The sequence below is a fragment of the Macaca mulatta genome, chromosome X (genome assembly GCF_049350105.2).
Source record: "Macaca mulatta isolate MMU2019108-1 chromosome X, T2T-MMU8v2.0, whole genome shotgun sequence".
In the NCBI taxonomy this organism is placed as follows: domain Eukaryota; kingdom Metazoa; phylum Chordata; class Mammalia; order Primates; family Cercopithecidae; genus Macaca; species Macaca mulatta.
In genome coordinates, this window is record NC_133426.1 from 90,788,424 (window position 1) to 90,803,982 (window position 15,559).

The 15,559-nt window shown below is 34.5% G+C and overlaps 1 protein-coding gene across 2 annotated transcripts in view; it reads right to left on the bottom strand.

The window, feature by feature from the left end:
* HDX (highly divergent homeobox) overlaps positions 1-15,559 on the bottom strand; it is a 189,621-nt gene that overhangs the window by 40,669 nt on the left and 133,393 nt on the right. For both annotated transcript variants that reach the window (XM_015127741.3, XM_015127740.3), the window contains one exon: positions 87-233. In XM_015127741.3, the coding sequence (XP_014983227.1) occupies positions 87-233 (147 nt within the window). The remainder of the gene's footprint in view (positions 1-86; positions 234-15,559) is intronic.

Genomic DNA, 15,559 nt, shown 5'->3' on the forward strand with positions numbered 1-15,559 from the left:
TGCTTAGAGCACCTCATGTAAGATTTTAAAGCTTTCGTTTATGCCACTCAGTAACCATAGCATGAAAATTATAGAAAATGTCTTACCCGAACTATTTCACAGTCAACATTTAATTCAGTTGCAACAGCTTCAATTTTCTCTCTACAAACAGAGCCCAGGCTAGTCATGCCATTGTCCCAATACTTCTTAAGGGTGGCTAAGTCTCGGTCACTGAACTGAGTGCGGTCCTGTAGCTGAAAAACACATTTTTAAATTGTTTTGAATTTTTAAGTTTAGAATAATCAAAGGTAATAATATTACAAAGAGAAACATCAGGGTGAGATGTGCTACAATAGTAGCAACATTTATTTCACACTTCTTATTCTGTCCTCCCGTTCTGAAAATAAGCATTTTTATTTTTTAAATTTCCATAACAATACAGTGTGCTAGGAGGAAATGCATAGAATTTTTGAACTGATAGCAATTAAACAATGGTGATTTAAAATAGTTTTAATAACACAAGTAATACATGTTCATTGTATAAAATACAGGTAAAAATAAGATACTTTAAATCACTTACAAATTAGAAATAATGCTTGTTAACATTGTAATGTATATTCTTTTAAACTTTTTTCTATAATACAGATATTTACATTCACATACTAAACACAAAAAAGCAAAGACAGGCTTACATTAATGTACTGTCTTTTGATAAGTTAATCTAGATTTGCCATACAAATCTAGGTGTTAGTTTCCTACTGATGTTATAATTAATTAAAAATGTAAATAAGAGAAAAGTAAGGAGATAACGTAGCCCTAAAATCATATTTATGGCCTCATCAAGTTTCAAAATAAGCCTACCCTTTTTGTCCTTAGGTTTTCCTTATTCAATAAACTATCGGATTTACATGTTGTTTTATTTCAATGAATTCTCAGTATCCCTAGGAAGTAAATTAGAAATGTGATAGAATAATGACCTCTACTTTGGAAAAGCTAGGTCAAAGAACTCATTCAACAGGGCACAGAGAGTCCATGGCAGAGCTATAAATAGAAACATCTGAGTTTTTCTAGTTGTTGTTATCCCAGTGAAGTCTCAAATTATTTTCAGAGACGGTGGAAAAATCTAAACACGGGCTTTAATTAAAAATATATACAGCAAGCCCTGTGTATGTGCTTCTGATGAAACAGAGAGACAAAAAATGAGAGAGACAGAGAGAGAGAGAGAAAGAGAGAGAGACTGTGAGAGTGAGTCTGGGACAGCTGTTGCAATTCACGGCTTGAGGTATGGAGTTCTGTTGTGTTCTTCTGCCTAAGATGATATGATCAAGTCCCACACAGAGGCTAGCCCTCAAATACTCCTCAGACATACAATACTTTCAACATTTCCTTTCTAACTGAAATTTAAAATGAAACCTCCTAAATTAGATTCTGGAAACAGTGGAAAATAATATACACAACATATAAAACATGACTTAATAAAAAGGGTTACCATCGTTAAAACTGATGTAATACCTAACAACAGTTGCAAATGTGTTTCTTTTAAAGCTACAAGCTTTTGAATAGTAAATTTAGCCTCCAAAAGGAAAAAAAAAATGAATTCTTGGTTTACTACCAAGGAAGTGAAGTTAGATTGAATATTTAAAGCATGCTTTTTCATAAGATATATCATATTTTGTGTGTGTGCTAATAAATTTCATTATCACCTAAATCTGTTCTCTCCTACTTAAAAAGTCCCTGACGAGTAACAGTTATTGTAAGTACTAATACTAAATTACATGTTTCCAATAAATGGATCAAAACAGGCCATCTAATTTCTTTTTTTTTTTAATTAATAAGACTAATTCTCTAGTTATTTACAACATAAAAATCACATTTGGTGTTCAGCCAACATTGATTGCACAATAGTTGCAGAGCTAAAATTCTTAGAATAAAACAGAGAGCAAGATAAATTATAGTAAGATTCTATGTAGATTCAAATAATTCATCAAAATAGCCAGTATAAATATTCCCATTATTTTCCTTTACATCATGTTCTCCAGTGCAAGCTAACATACATTACTGTCACAATAGAAGTGATAATGAACACAACGCTGAACACACTCAGCTAATTAATTTGTAATGCATTTAGAGGACATTGAAACATGATTCATTCTTTAAACCAAACTAAATAAAACCTGATTTCATTTGTTGGAAATGTGCTGAGGTCTTAGCACTAGCAATGCTAAAGGCAACCTATTATGACAATGCCTATTTAGGAGAAGCATGTAGGGGAAGAGCAGTTATTTTTAAAGTTCCTAAGAAAATAAATAAGGTAATACAAGTCAATTCGCAGTAAAACTGTGAATACTCATTTAGAGAAGGAAAAAAAAGTGGACTTTTACAAAAGAAGATGAATTTTTCCCTAGGGAAGCTTGAAGTTGAAGTCAGTTTTGTTTTTCTATTGGACTCTCAAACCACTTTCACTGTACAAAGCATCATGAAACCTAAACCTGTGGCTGAGGTGAAGGAGACAGGCGATTATCTTGCTGATTTTGTGAAAAGAGTAGTATTCCAATAACCCAGGCAATCTAGGTGAAAGATGAGACTTTGGCCAAGTAACCAGATAACTGTACTTAACAACAAGTGACTTCACTTGGCTTATATTGCAATGTATAATAATAGACAGAAATCTTCTGTCATTTTATCAGCCTCAACGACACTTCTAAGAGTTTGGCTCTTTGTTTTTCTTTTATAAATAACATTAAATGACACCACTGATATAGGGGTGCAGAGTTTCCTGTTTTAAGTATGTATCTTGGTTAAATGAGGAGCTGAGTTATATATTTGTACTTAAATGAAACTGCTTTGAAATGACTATTAAAAATCTGTAATTCAACACTGCCCTTTTAAGTGCAGTGTTGAATTAGTGCCAAACAATTGGCATGATACTACAAATCTAAACTTTTCCAGTTAATACTGTGTGTTAGAGATTTTTCTAAATCATCAAAAACACATATGCCTCAGTCTTTTTTTAGTGACAAGAGCGCAATGTGACATCAACCTTCCTAACAAAATTTTAAATGTACAATTCAGTATTGTTACTTATAGGCACAATGTTGTACAGCAGATCTCTAGAAGTTTTTTGTGTTTTTTTAATTTTTTTATTTATTTTTTATTTTTTTTTTTTTGAGACAGAGTCTCGCTCTGTCGCTCAGACTGGAGTGCAGTGGTGCGATCTTGGCTCACTGCCACCTCTGCCTCCTGGATTCAAGCCGATTCTCCTGCCCCAGCCTCCCCTGTAGCCGGGACTACAGGCGCCTGCCACCAAGCCCGGCTAATTTTTTGGATTTTTAGTAGAGAAGGGGTTTCACTGGCTATTCATCTTTTATAACTGAAATTTTATACCCGTGGAACAGCAAACTCCCCATTTCCCCCTCCCCCCAGCTCCTAGAAACCACTTTTCTGCTCTCTGGTTCTGAGTTTGACTACTTTAGATTCCTCATATAAATGGGATCAAGAAGTATCAGTCTTTCTGTGCCTAGCTTACTTCACTTAACAAAATGACTTCCTGGTTCATCCATGTTGTCCTGTATGGCAGGATTTCCTTCCTTTTTAAGGTTAAATAAAATTCCATTGTATGTATAAGAAACATTTTCTCTGTTTTTTTTTTTTTTTGTTGTTGTTGTTGTTGTTTTTTTCCTCTATGGACTTTTAGGTTTTTCCATATTTTGGCTATTGTGAATAATGCTACAGTAAACATTGGAGGGCAGATATTTTCTTGATATCCTTATTTCTTTTTTTTTTTCAGTACCAGATGTGAGATTGGTGGGTAATATGGTAATTCTATTTTTAATTTTTTGTGTACCTCAGTGTTTTTAACTGCTACATTGCGCTACATCATCTGGGCACTCCACACTTGAGTTACAGTTACCTATTGATGGACATTATATGTGATGTGAAATTCCTAGCAGTGTGTTTTGATCACCTCCTCTGCTTCCCATTGGTGAGGAAGGGATTTTTGACCTAAAGTCATTGGGATGGTCAAAACCATGACACCCAACACTAGATAGATGAGATCAACAGTAGTGTATTAGTCACATATACTCACAGGCTGAGGACATTTTATGACATGCAGAGCCACATGGGGCTACACTTAGGGATAGAGTAAACAAGCAGGGTCTGTGGGAGGCAAGCTTTGTAGTAACAAGAAGGTGGTGTAACTCCTTGTTCCCAAAGGAGGATGTGATTGGTCTGTTTGAATCATTCTGTGGACTAGCAGGGAACTGAGGGACTCAGAAATAAACAGGCATTGTGTTTGGTGCCTATGATATAAAGAGCTATTTGAATAGTATATTTTATCTGCAGGAACACAATGGGGAGGTCCATTCGAGGGTCTCCCAGTTTTCCCTGGATGTCAATATGTGCAGAATATGAGGCCTTAATTTTAGACCTTAGACCACAAAATGTGATTAGTGAGCCTAAAAGTATGTGCATTTAAATTAATAAGCTAGGTATTGATGGAATATATCTCAAAATAATTAGAGCTATTTATGACAAACCCACAGTCAATATCATACTGAATGGGCAAAAGCTGGAAGCATTCTCTTTGAAAACCAGCACAAGAAAGGATGCCCTCTCTCACCACTCCTATTCAACATAGTATTGGAAGTTCTGGACAGGACAATCAGGCAAGAGAAAGAAATATATTGTATTCAAATAGGAAGAGAGGGAGTCAAATTGTCTCTTTTTGCAGATGACATGATTGTATATTTAGAAAACCCCATTGTCTCAGCCCAAAATCTCCTTAAGCTGATAAGCAACTTCAGCAAAGTCTCAGGATACAAAATCAATGTGCAAAAATCACAAGCATTCCTATACACCAATAATAGACAGAGAGTCAAATCATGAGTGAACTCCCATTCACAATTGTTACAAAGAGAATAAAATACATAGGAATAGAACTTACAAGGGATGTGAAGGACCTGTTCAAGGAAAACTATAAACCACTGCTCAAGGAAATAAGAGAGGATGCAAACAAATGGAAAAATATTCCACACTCATGGATAGGAAGAATCAATATTGTGAAAATGGCCATAGCACCCAAAGTAATTTATAGACTCAATAGTATTCCCATCAAGCTGCCATTGACTTTCTTCACAGAATTAGTAAAAACTACTTTAAATTGTATATGGAAGCAAAAAAGAGCACATATAGCCAAGAAAATCCTAAGCAAAAAGAAAAAAACTGGAGGCATAATGCTACCTGACTTCAAACTATACTACAAGGCTACAGTAAGCAAAACGGCATGGTACTGGTACCAAAACAAACATATAGACCAATGGAACAGAAAAGAGGCCTCATAAATAATACCAAACATCTACAACCATCTGGTCTTTGACAAACCTGACAAAAACAAGTTATGGGGAAATGGTGCCCTTTTTTTTTTTTTTTTTTTTTTTTTTTGAGATGGAGTCTCGCTCTGTCACCCAGGCTGGAGTGCAGTGGCCGAATCTCAGCTCACTGCAAGCTCCGCCTCCCGGGTTCACGCCATTCTCCTGCCTCAGCCTCCCGAGTAGCTGGGACTACAGGCGCCCACCACCTCGCCCGGTTAGTTTTTTTTTTTTTTTTTTTTTTGTATTTTTTTAGTAGAGACAGGGTTTCACCGTGTTAGCCAGGATGGTTTCAATCTCCTGACCTCGTGATCCGCCTGTCTCAGCCTCCCAAAGTGCTGGGATTACAGGCTGGAGCCACCATGCCCAGCCGATGCCCTATATAATAGATGGTGTTGGGAAAACTTGCTAGCCATATGCAGAAAACTGAAACTGGAACCCTTCCTTACACCTTATACAAAAAATAACTCAAGATGGATTAAAGACTTAAACGTAAGACCTAAAACTATAAAAACCCTAGAAGAAAACCTAGGCAATACCATTCAGGACTTGAGCATGGGCAAAGACTTCATGACTAAAACACCAAAAGCAATGGCAACAAAAGCCAAAACTGACAAATGGAATCTAATTAAACTAAAGAGCTTCTGCACAGCAAAAGAAACTATCCTCAAAGTGAACAGGCAACCTACAGAATGGGCAGAAAATTTTTGCAATCTATCCATCTGACCAAAGGCTAATATCCAGAATCTACAAAGAACTTAAACAAATTTACAAGAAAAAATCAAACAACCCCATCAAAAAGTCAGTGAAGGATATAAATAAACACTTCTCAAAAGAAGACATTTATGCAGCCAACAAATATATTTAAAAAAGCTCATCATCTCTGGTCATTAGAGAAATGCAAATCAAAACCACAATGAGATACCATCTCACACCAGTTAGAATGGCGATCATTAAAAATTCAGGAAACAGTAGATGCTGCAAAGGATGTGGAGAAATAGGAACACTTTTACACTGGTGGTGGGAGTGTAAATTAGTTCAACCATTGTGGAAGACAGTGTGGCAGTTCCTCAAGGATCTAGAACTAGAAATAACATTTGACCCAGCAATCCCATTACTTGGTATATACCCAAAGGTTTTTAAAATCATTCTACTATAAAGACACATACACACTTATGTTTATTGCAGCACTGTTCACAGTAGCAAAGACTTGGAACCAACCCAAATGTCCATCAATGATAGACTGTTAAGAACATGTGGCACATATACTATAGAATACTATGCAGCCATAAAAAAGATGAGTTCATGTCCTTTGCAGGGACATGGATGAAGCTGGAAACCATCATTCTCAGCAAAGTAACGCAGGAACAGAAAACCAAACACTGCATGTTCTCACTCATAAATGGGAGTTGAACAATGAGAACACATGGACACAGGGAGGGGAACATCACACACCAAGGCCTGTTGTGGGGTGGGAGGAGCAGGGAGGGATAGCATCAGGAAAAATACCCAATGTAGATGACGGGTTGATAGGTGCAGCAAACCACCATGGCATGCGTATACCTATGTAACAAATCTGCACATTCTGCACACATATCCCAGAACTTAAAGTATAATTTTAAAAATTAAATAAATATTGTCAAACTGCCTTTGAATGAAGGCAGAAATGCATGATGGTCCCTTTTTCCCTCTATCTTTTTAAATATTAAGTTTTATTCTACTATGTAATTTTTGCCAATTTAGTGAAAACATAGCTTCTTATTTTTGTTTTCTTGAAGCATAAGGAGGATTAATCATTTTGTATGCTTATTGAACATATGCATTTATTTTCATGTTAAATGCTCATTTAAAGAATCTTGGCTTTCTTTCTTCTTTATTTTTAAAATTTCTATACTCCTAGTGAGAAGAACTGTACTAAACATGTGTTCAAGTGTTATCTTTTTTACACAATGATATTTTAATCACATTGAGTACATTTTTATTATTAGCAAAGTTTTACAATTTTAAATTGTGTATGTGACTTTTAGAAAATCTTATGCTCCATATATTGTTTCATTCAATTTATTTATTAACACAGTTTCTATCTCCAGTGAAAATGGCTTGTTAACTATATGAGGTGCAATATGAGGTCCTCAAAAGTAATCCTCTTATGTGACTTTTTCTGGGAAGAAAATTAATTTGACTGATGTATTTTTCAAATTGTGGTAAATATACGTAACATTTGCCATTATAAACACTTTTCAATGTAAAGTTCAGTAGTGTTAAGTACAGTTACACTGTTGTGCCACCCATCTCTAGAACTTTTTCATATCCATTAAACCAGCAGTCCCCAACCTTTTTGGCACTAGGGACCAATTTCATGGAAGACAATATTTCCATGGATGAGGGAGGGTTGCCTAGGAGGATAGTTTCAGGATGAAACTGTTTTACCTCACATCAGCAGGCATTAATTAGATTCTCAGAAGGAGTGCACAACCTAGATCCTTTGCATGCACAGTTCACAATAGGGTTCCCGCTCCTACGACAATCGAGTGCCGCCACTGATCTGTCAGGAGGCAGAGCTCAGGCATTAATGATCGTTTGCTTGCTGCTCACCTCCTGCTGTGTGGACTCGTACCAGTCCGTGGCTCATGGAGTGGGAACCCCTGCAATAAACTACCCATTTTCCCTCCCCCAACCCCAAGCAATGACCATTCTATTAAACCTTCCTTAGTTTAACCAACGTCCCAGCTCAACAATCAGGCAAGAGGAATTCCCTCATAACCCGGGCTTTTTGTTCAGTTCCAGTCTTCAATTAAATAGATGAGGCCCATTCGAATTAGGAAGGGCAATCTACTTAACTCAATCTACCGATTTATATGTTAATCTAATTCAGAAACATCCTCACGGACACACCCAGAATAATGTTTGACCAGTACCCTGCAGCAAAGTTCTGGAATTGAACAGCAATCTGCTGCAAGCTCCTGCAATATGGCACCTGGTTGGCTGCCCACTTTCACCATATCTAATGTTAACTTCCTACAGCGATTAAGCACCAGTTATATGTCTCCATTGTTTAGTGATAGGAAAATTATGGAGAGTTTGGTTAAAAAATAAATCAAAATAGGAAACCCACAAGAAAATGTAATTTGAAAGAATTCTATTGTTGATACAATAGAATAAATTTGTAGATGTCTTCGAATGGCCAGATATAATAAGACAGCACAGCAGCTGTTGAGACAGAAAGAAGTGGGAGTCAAAGAATTTTACAAAAAGAGGGTAGTCATAGTAATAAACTAGGTAGTTCAGCACTAAGGAAAATTTGCATAATTTTCCTTGCATAGCTCTCACAATCTTAAGCCAACATCAGAAAGTGCTGTTACATTTTAAAATATTAAGTATTTTTTGGCATCATGTATAGTCATCAGGTTACCCATGTATATATTTTATATGCAATTTTAAGACATGATTAAAATAACTTTTGCATAACCTTAAATGAAAAGAAAAATCAGTGGTAAACCTTTCACTATATAGGATCATTTTGTCAGCTGGCCATTTAACATTATTTAGTATCTACTAGGCATGTGGTACATAAGTACATAGCAAGTTTACATTTGATTTCACTAAAAGTGATGTTTGACCAAGAATTCTGTAATATAAGTTTGAAACCTGGCAGAGTTTTGCATTTTAAATTCTTTCATTTAATCTCATAGCATTGTATAAGTTCTTTTTTGTTCCTACAGTTTAAAAAATATTTTAATCTTACAGATCTAAAGTACAACAAAGAACTAAAAAGGAAAATTGTTCTTGTAAAATGTAAACTCTCAAAGGTTTATCATAGGTATGCTTTAGTTGTGTTCTTATCTGTGAATGGGAAAGCTTCTGCAATGTGTATAGAACAATTATGATCACAAAAATTCAGAACTTGACTTATAGCAGGTGAGAGACAAGGCCGTTTAAATTAATAAAATGTTTATATAACAGAAAATTATCCTGCCATCTCCATCTCTACCCCTAAATCCCCCCAGGTGCTAAAAAGTTATAATTACTTTGAAAATGTATATAAAATACTCATAGTTTTAAACTGATAGTGTTAAGATAACCCATGCCATTAAATTGTCTAAATATAAAAATATTTTCTTTGTATTAAAATATGTCATTTTTAATAACTTGTGGGTTAATTCATAAAAGCTGATGTTTTGATAATAGATTAAAACAAAACAACAAAACACATAGTTATTTTCCGAAGAAGAAGACATAGTTTAGGGAAAAGTCATGACTTAGCAAACAGGATGTACCTAACTTACTCATGTTTGAAAGAATGAACAGATCTGTTTTGAAGAGCAGCACTTTTGATAGGAAACATTGCTCCAAATAGGCTTCTATACATGTTTGGAAACACAAGGATCTGGTAGGGAATGTGGGTAGGCAGACATTTAGTTCAGAGTCTTGACACATTGAAAATTGTGATAAAAGAATACAGGTATTTAAAAATACGAATTGAAAAGTACATTTGAATCACTTCAAACAAACTGTTTTTCTTAAGGAAGAAAAACAGTTTTTGGCTTAGGAAGCAGAACAAGATGGCAGAATAGAAGGCTCGACTGATCATCCCCCCAAAAGGACACTAATTTAACAACTGGAGATTATTATTTAACAACTGGAGATCACCTGCTAGGCCCTAGCTCCCAGACATTAGTAGACATGGCCTGTGCCAGAAGGGACCTGTTGCCTTGAAGAAAAGGACCTAGTGCTGCAAGGAATTAATCCTGGAGAAGCAGAGATATGTTACCTTTCAGACAGAGAATGGAAAGTAGCTGTGTTGAAGAAACTCAAAGAAATTCAAGCTAATACAGAGAAGAAATTCAGAATCCTATCAGATAAATTTAACAAATATACTGAAATAATTAAAATGACTCAAGCAGAAATTCCAGAGCTGAAAATGCAATTGATATACCAAAGAATGCATCAGAATTCTCTAACAACAGAATGGATCAAGCAGAACGAAGAAATAGTGAGCTTGAAGACATGTTATTTAATAATACACAGTTAGAGGGACAAAAGGGGGAAAAAAAAAACAATGAAGCACAAACATGGGATCTAGAAAATAGACTCAAAAGGGCAAATCTAAGAGTTATTGGCCTTAAAGAGAGGGTAGATAAAGACATAGGGATATAAAGGTTATTCAAAGGGATAATATCAGAAAACTTCCTGATCCTAGAGAATGATAGCAATATCCAAGCACAAAAAGATTATGAATCATCAACCAGATTTAACCCAAAGAAGACTACCTCAAGGCATTTGCTAATCAAACACCCAAACATAGATGATAAAGAAACAATCCTAAGAGCAGCAAGAGAAAAGAAACAAATGACAACAATGAAGCTCCCAGGCATCTGGCAGCAGACTTTTCAGTGGAAACCTTACAGACCAGGAGAGAGTGGCATGACACATTTAAAGGGCTGAAGAAAAAAAAAAAATCACTTTTGACCTAGCATAGTATATCCAGCGAAAATTCCCTGCAAACATAAGGAAATAAAGACATTCCCAGACAAACAAAATCTGAGGGTTTCATTAATACCAGACCCATTCTGTAAGAAGTGTTAAAGGGAATACTTCAATCAGAAAGAAAATAATGTAAATAAGCAATAAGTAATCGCTTTAATCACTCACAGGTAATAGTAAGTACACAGAAAAACACAGAATATTATAACACCATATATTTGGAGTACAAACTACCCTTACCCTAAGTAGAAAGACTACATGATAAACTGATTGAAAATAATAACTACAAAACCTTTTTAAGACATAGACAGTACAATAAAATACAATTAGAAACAAAAAGTTAAAAAGCAAGAGAACAAACTTAAGGTGTAGAATATATATTAGTTTTCTTTTGTTTGATTGTTTATGCAAATAGTGTTACATTGTTATAAGGTAAAAATAATGGGTTACAAGATAGCACTTGCAAGCCTCATGGTAACCTCAAACAGAAAAGCATATAACAGATACACAAAAAATAAAAAGCAAGAAACTAAATCATCTTACCAGACAAAATCACTTTCTCTAGAGGAAGAAAGGTATGAAAGGAAGAAAGGAAGAGAAGACAGCAAAACAAACAGAAAACAAATAACAGAATGGCAGGAGTAAGTCGTTACTTATTGATAATAACAATGTAAATGGCCTAACTCTCCAACAAAAAGACATAGATGACTGAATGGATGAAAAATCAAGATGCATTTCATTAATCTGTTGTCTACAAGAAACACACTTCACCTATAAAGACACACATAGACTGAAAATAAAGAGATGGCAAAAGATGTTTAATACCAATGGAAACCAAAAGAGTAGGAGTTGCTATACTTATATCAGACAAAGTAGATTTCAAGACAAAAGCTGTATGAAGAAACAAAGAAGGTCACTATGTAATAATAAAGGGGTCAATTTAGCAAGAGGATATAACAATTATATATATAATCAAATTATATATAATCAAATTTGGTTGTATATATATAATTAAACCCGGAACACCCATATAAATCTGAAATATTATTAGAGCTAAAGAGAGAGATAGGTCCCAATAAAATAATAGCTGGAGACTTCAACACCCCACTTTCAGCATTGGACAGGTCTTTCAGACAGAAAATCAACAAAGAAACATTAGACTTGATCTGCCCTATACACCAAATGGATCTAATAGATATTTACAGAACATTTAATCAAAGAGCTGCAGAATACACAATCTTTTCCTCAGCACATGGATCATTTTCAAGGATAGACCATATGTGTAATCACAAAAGACACCTTAAAACATTCAAAAAAATGAAATAATATCAAGCATCATCTCTGACCACAAAGGAATAAAACTAGATATCAATAGCAAGAGGAATTTTGTAAATTATACAAATACAAAGAAAATAAACAATATGCTTCTGAATAACCAGTAGGTCAATAAAGAAATTAAGAAGAAACTTTAAAATTTTTTGAAACAAATAATAGAAACAAGACATATCAAAATCTATGGGATACAGAACAGCTGTACCAAGAGGGAAGTTTTGGCGATAATTGCCTACCTCAGAAAAGGTAAAAACTGTCAAATACACAATCTACTAATGCATCTTAAAGAACTAGAAAAGCAAGAAAAATCCAGACCCCAAATTAGTAGAAGAAAATAAATAATAAAGATATAACCAAAAATGAAATTGAAATGAAGAAAACAATACGTCAATGAAACAAAGCGTTGTTTTTATTTTTTGAAAACTTAAGCAACAATGACCAACCTTTAGCGACACTAACAAAGAAAAATAGAGATAAGATACAAATAAATAAATCAGAAATGAAAAAGAAGACAGTACAACTCATACAGCAGAAATTCAAAAGATCACTAGTGGCTACAATGAACAACTATAAGCCAACAAATTGAAAATTCTAGCAGAAATGTACAAATTCCTACACACATACAACCTACAAAGATTGAGCCACAAAGATATCCAAAACCCGAACAGACCAATAACAAGTAATGGGATCAAAGCCGTAATAAAAAGTCTCCCAACAAAAATAAACTCCAGGACCCAATGGTTTCACTACTGAATTCTAGCAAACATTTAATAAAGACCTAATAACAATCCTAGTTAAACTATTCCAATAAATAGAGGAAGAGAAAATACTTCCAAACTCATTTTATGAAGTCAGTATTATGATATCAAAACCAGATAAAGACACCTCAAAAAAAAAAAAAAGAAAGAAAGAAAGAAAGAAAATTCCAAATCAGTATCTCTGTCTCTGATGAATATCGATGTAAACATCCTCAAAAAATACTAGCAAAGAGAATTCAACCAAATATTAGAAATATCATTCATCCTGACCATGTGAGATTTATTTCTGGTATGCAAGCATGGTTCAACATATGCAAATCAATCTATGTGATGCATTACACCAACAGAATGAAAGGTAAAGACTTTATGATTATGCCAATTAATGCTAAAAAAGCACTGATAAAATTCAACATTGCTTCATGACAAAAAAAAAAAATCACAAAACCAGGGATAAAAGAAACATACCTCAACATAATAAAAGGTATATATGACACTCAGCTAGTATCATATTGAATGGGAAGAAAAGACAGCCCTTTCTCAGAGATCTTGAAAACAATAAGGGTGCCACTTTCACCACAGTTATGCAATATACTACTGGAAGTTCTAGGAAGAGCAATGAGAAAAGAGAAAAAATAAAGGGCATGAATATAGGAAAGGGAGATGTCAAATTATCCTTCTTTGCAAATGATATGATCTTATATTTGGAAAAATTTAAAGACTACACACAAAACATTTAGAACTGATGAATTCAGTGAAGTTGCAGGATACAAAATCAACATACAAAAATCAGTGGCATTTCTATATGTCAACAGTGAGCAATCTGAATAAGAAATTAAAAAGGAATTCCATTTACAATAGCCACAAATAAAATTAAATACGTAAGAATTAACCAAAGAAGTTAAAGATCTCTATAATGAAAACCATAAAACACTGATGAAAGAAATTGAAGAGGACACCACAAAATAGAGAAGTATTCCATGTTCATGGGTTGAAAGAATTAATAATGTTAAAATTTCCATACTCAGCAAAGCAATCTACAGATTCAGTATAATCACTATCTAAATACCAGGGACATTCTTCACAGAGAAAATAACTATCATAACATTTATATAGACTCACAAAGACCCAGAATATCCAAAGCTATTTTAGGCAAAAATAACGAAACTGGAGGAATTATGTCATGTGCCTTCAAATTATACTACAGAGCTATAGTAACCAAAACAGCATGATCTGGCATAAGAAATAGACATGTAGAGCAATGGAATAAAATAGAGAACCCAGAAACAAATCCAATCCACACACCTACAGTAAACTCATTCCCACAAAGGCGCCAAAAACATACACTGGGGAGAAAAACAGTCTCTTCAATAACTGGATATTCATATGTGGAAGAATAAAACTAGACTCCTATTATTTGCCTTATACAAAAATCAAAGCAAAATGGCCTTAAACATTTAGTCTATAACCTCAGACTATTAAACTACTACAGTAAAACACTGGCAACAACCTTCAGGACATTGGACTGGGCAAAAATACCCCATAATACCCCACGAGCACAGACAATCGAAGCAAAACTGAGCAACTGGGATCATGTCAAGTTAAAAACCTTCTGTACAACAAAGAAAACAACAAAATGAAAAGACAACCCATAGAAGGAGCAAATATTTGCAAACTGCCCATCTGGCAAGGGATTAATAACCAGAACATATAAGAAGCTCAAACAACTTTATAGAAAAAAATCTAACAATCCAATTAAAAATGGGCAAAAGATTTGAATAGATATTTTTCAGAACACATACAAATGGCAAACAGACATACGAAAAGGTTCTCAACATCACTGATCCTCAGAGAAATGCAAATCAAAACTACAATGAGACATTATCTTACCTCAGCTAAAGTGGCTTGTATCCAAAGATAGGTAATAACAAATTCTAGCAAGGATATGGAGAAACGGGAACCATTGTGTTCCCCTTTCTGTTAGTGGAAATGCAAATTAGTGCAAACACTATGGAGAACAGTTTGGAGGACTGTTAGAAAACTAAAAATATAGGTACCATATGATCCAGCAATCCCTTTTGAGAATATACTTAATTCTCTTTTGAGAATATACTCAAAAGAAAGGAAATCGGTATATCTAAAAGATATCTGCACTCCCATGTTTGTTGCAGCAGTTTACAATAGCCAAAATTTGGAAGCAACCTAAGTGTCCATCAACAGATGAATGGATAAAGAAAATGTAGTACATACACACAATGCGGTACTAGTTAGCTATAAAAAGTATAAGATTCAGTGATTTGCAAGAACATGAATAGAACTGGAGGTCATTATGTCAAGTGAAATAAGCCAGGCATAGAAAGACAAATATCACATGTTATCACTTATTTGTGGGATCTAAAACTCAAAACAATTGAACTCATGGACCTAGAGAGTAGAAAGATGGTTACCAGAGGCTGGGAAGCGTAGTGGAGGGCATGGGGGGAGGTAGGGATATTTAATAGTTACAAAAAAAAAGTCAGAAATAATGAAAAAGACATACTACTTGATAGCACAACAGGGTGAGTGTAGTCCGTAATACAGTAATTGTATATTTTAAAATAACTAGAAGAGTGTAATTGGACTGTTTGTAATACAAAGGAT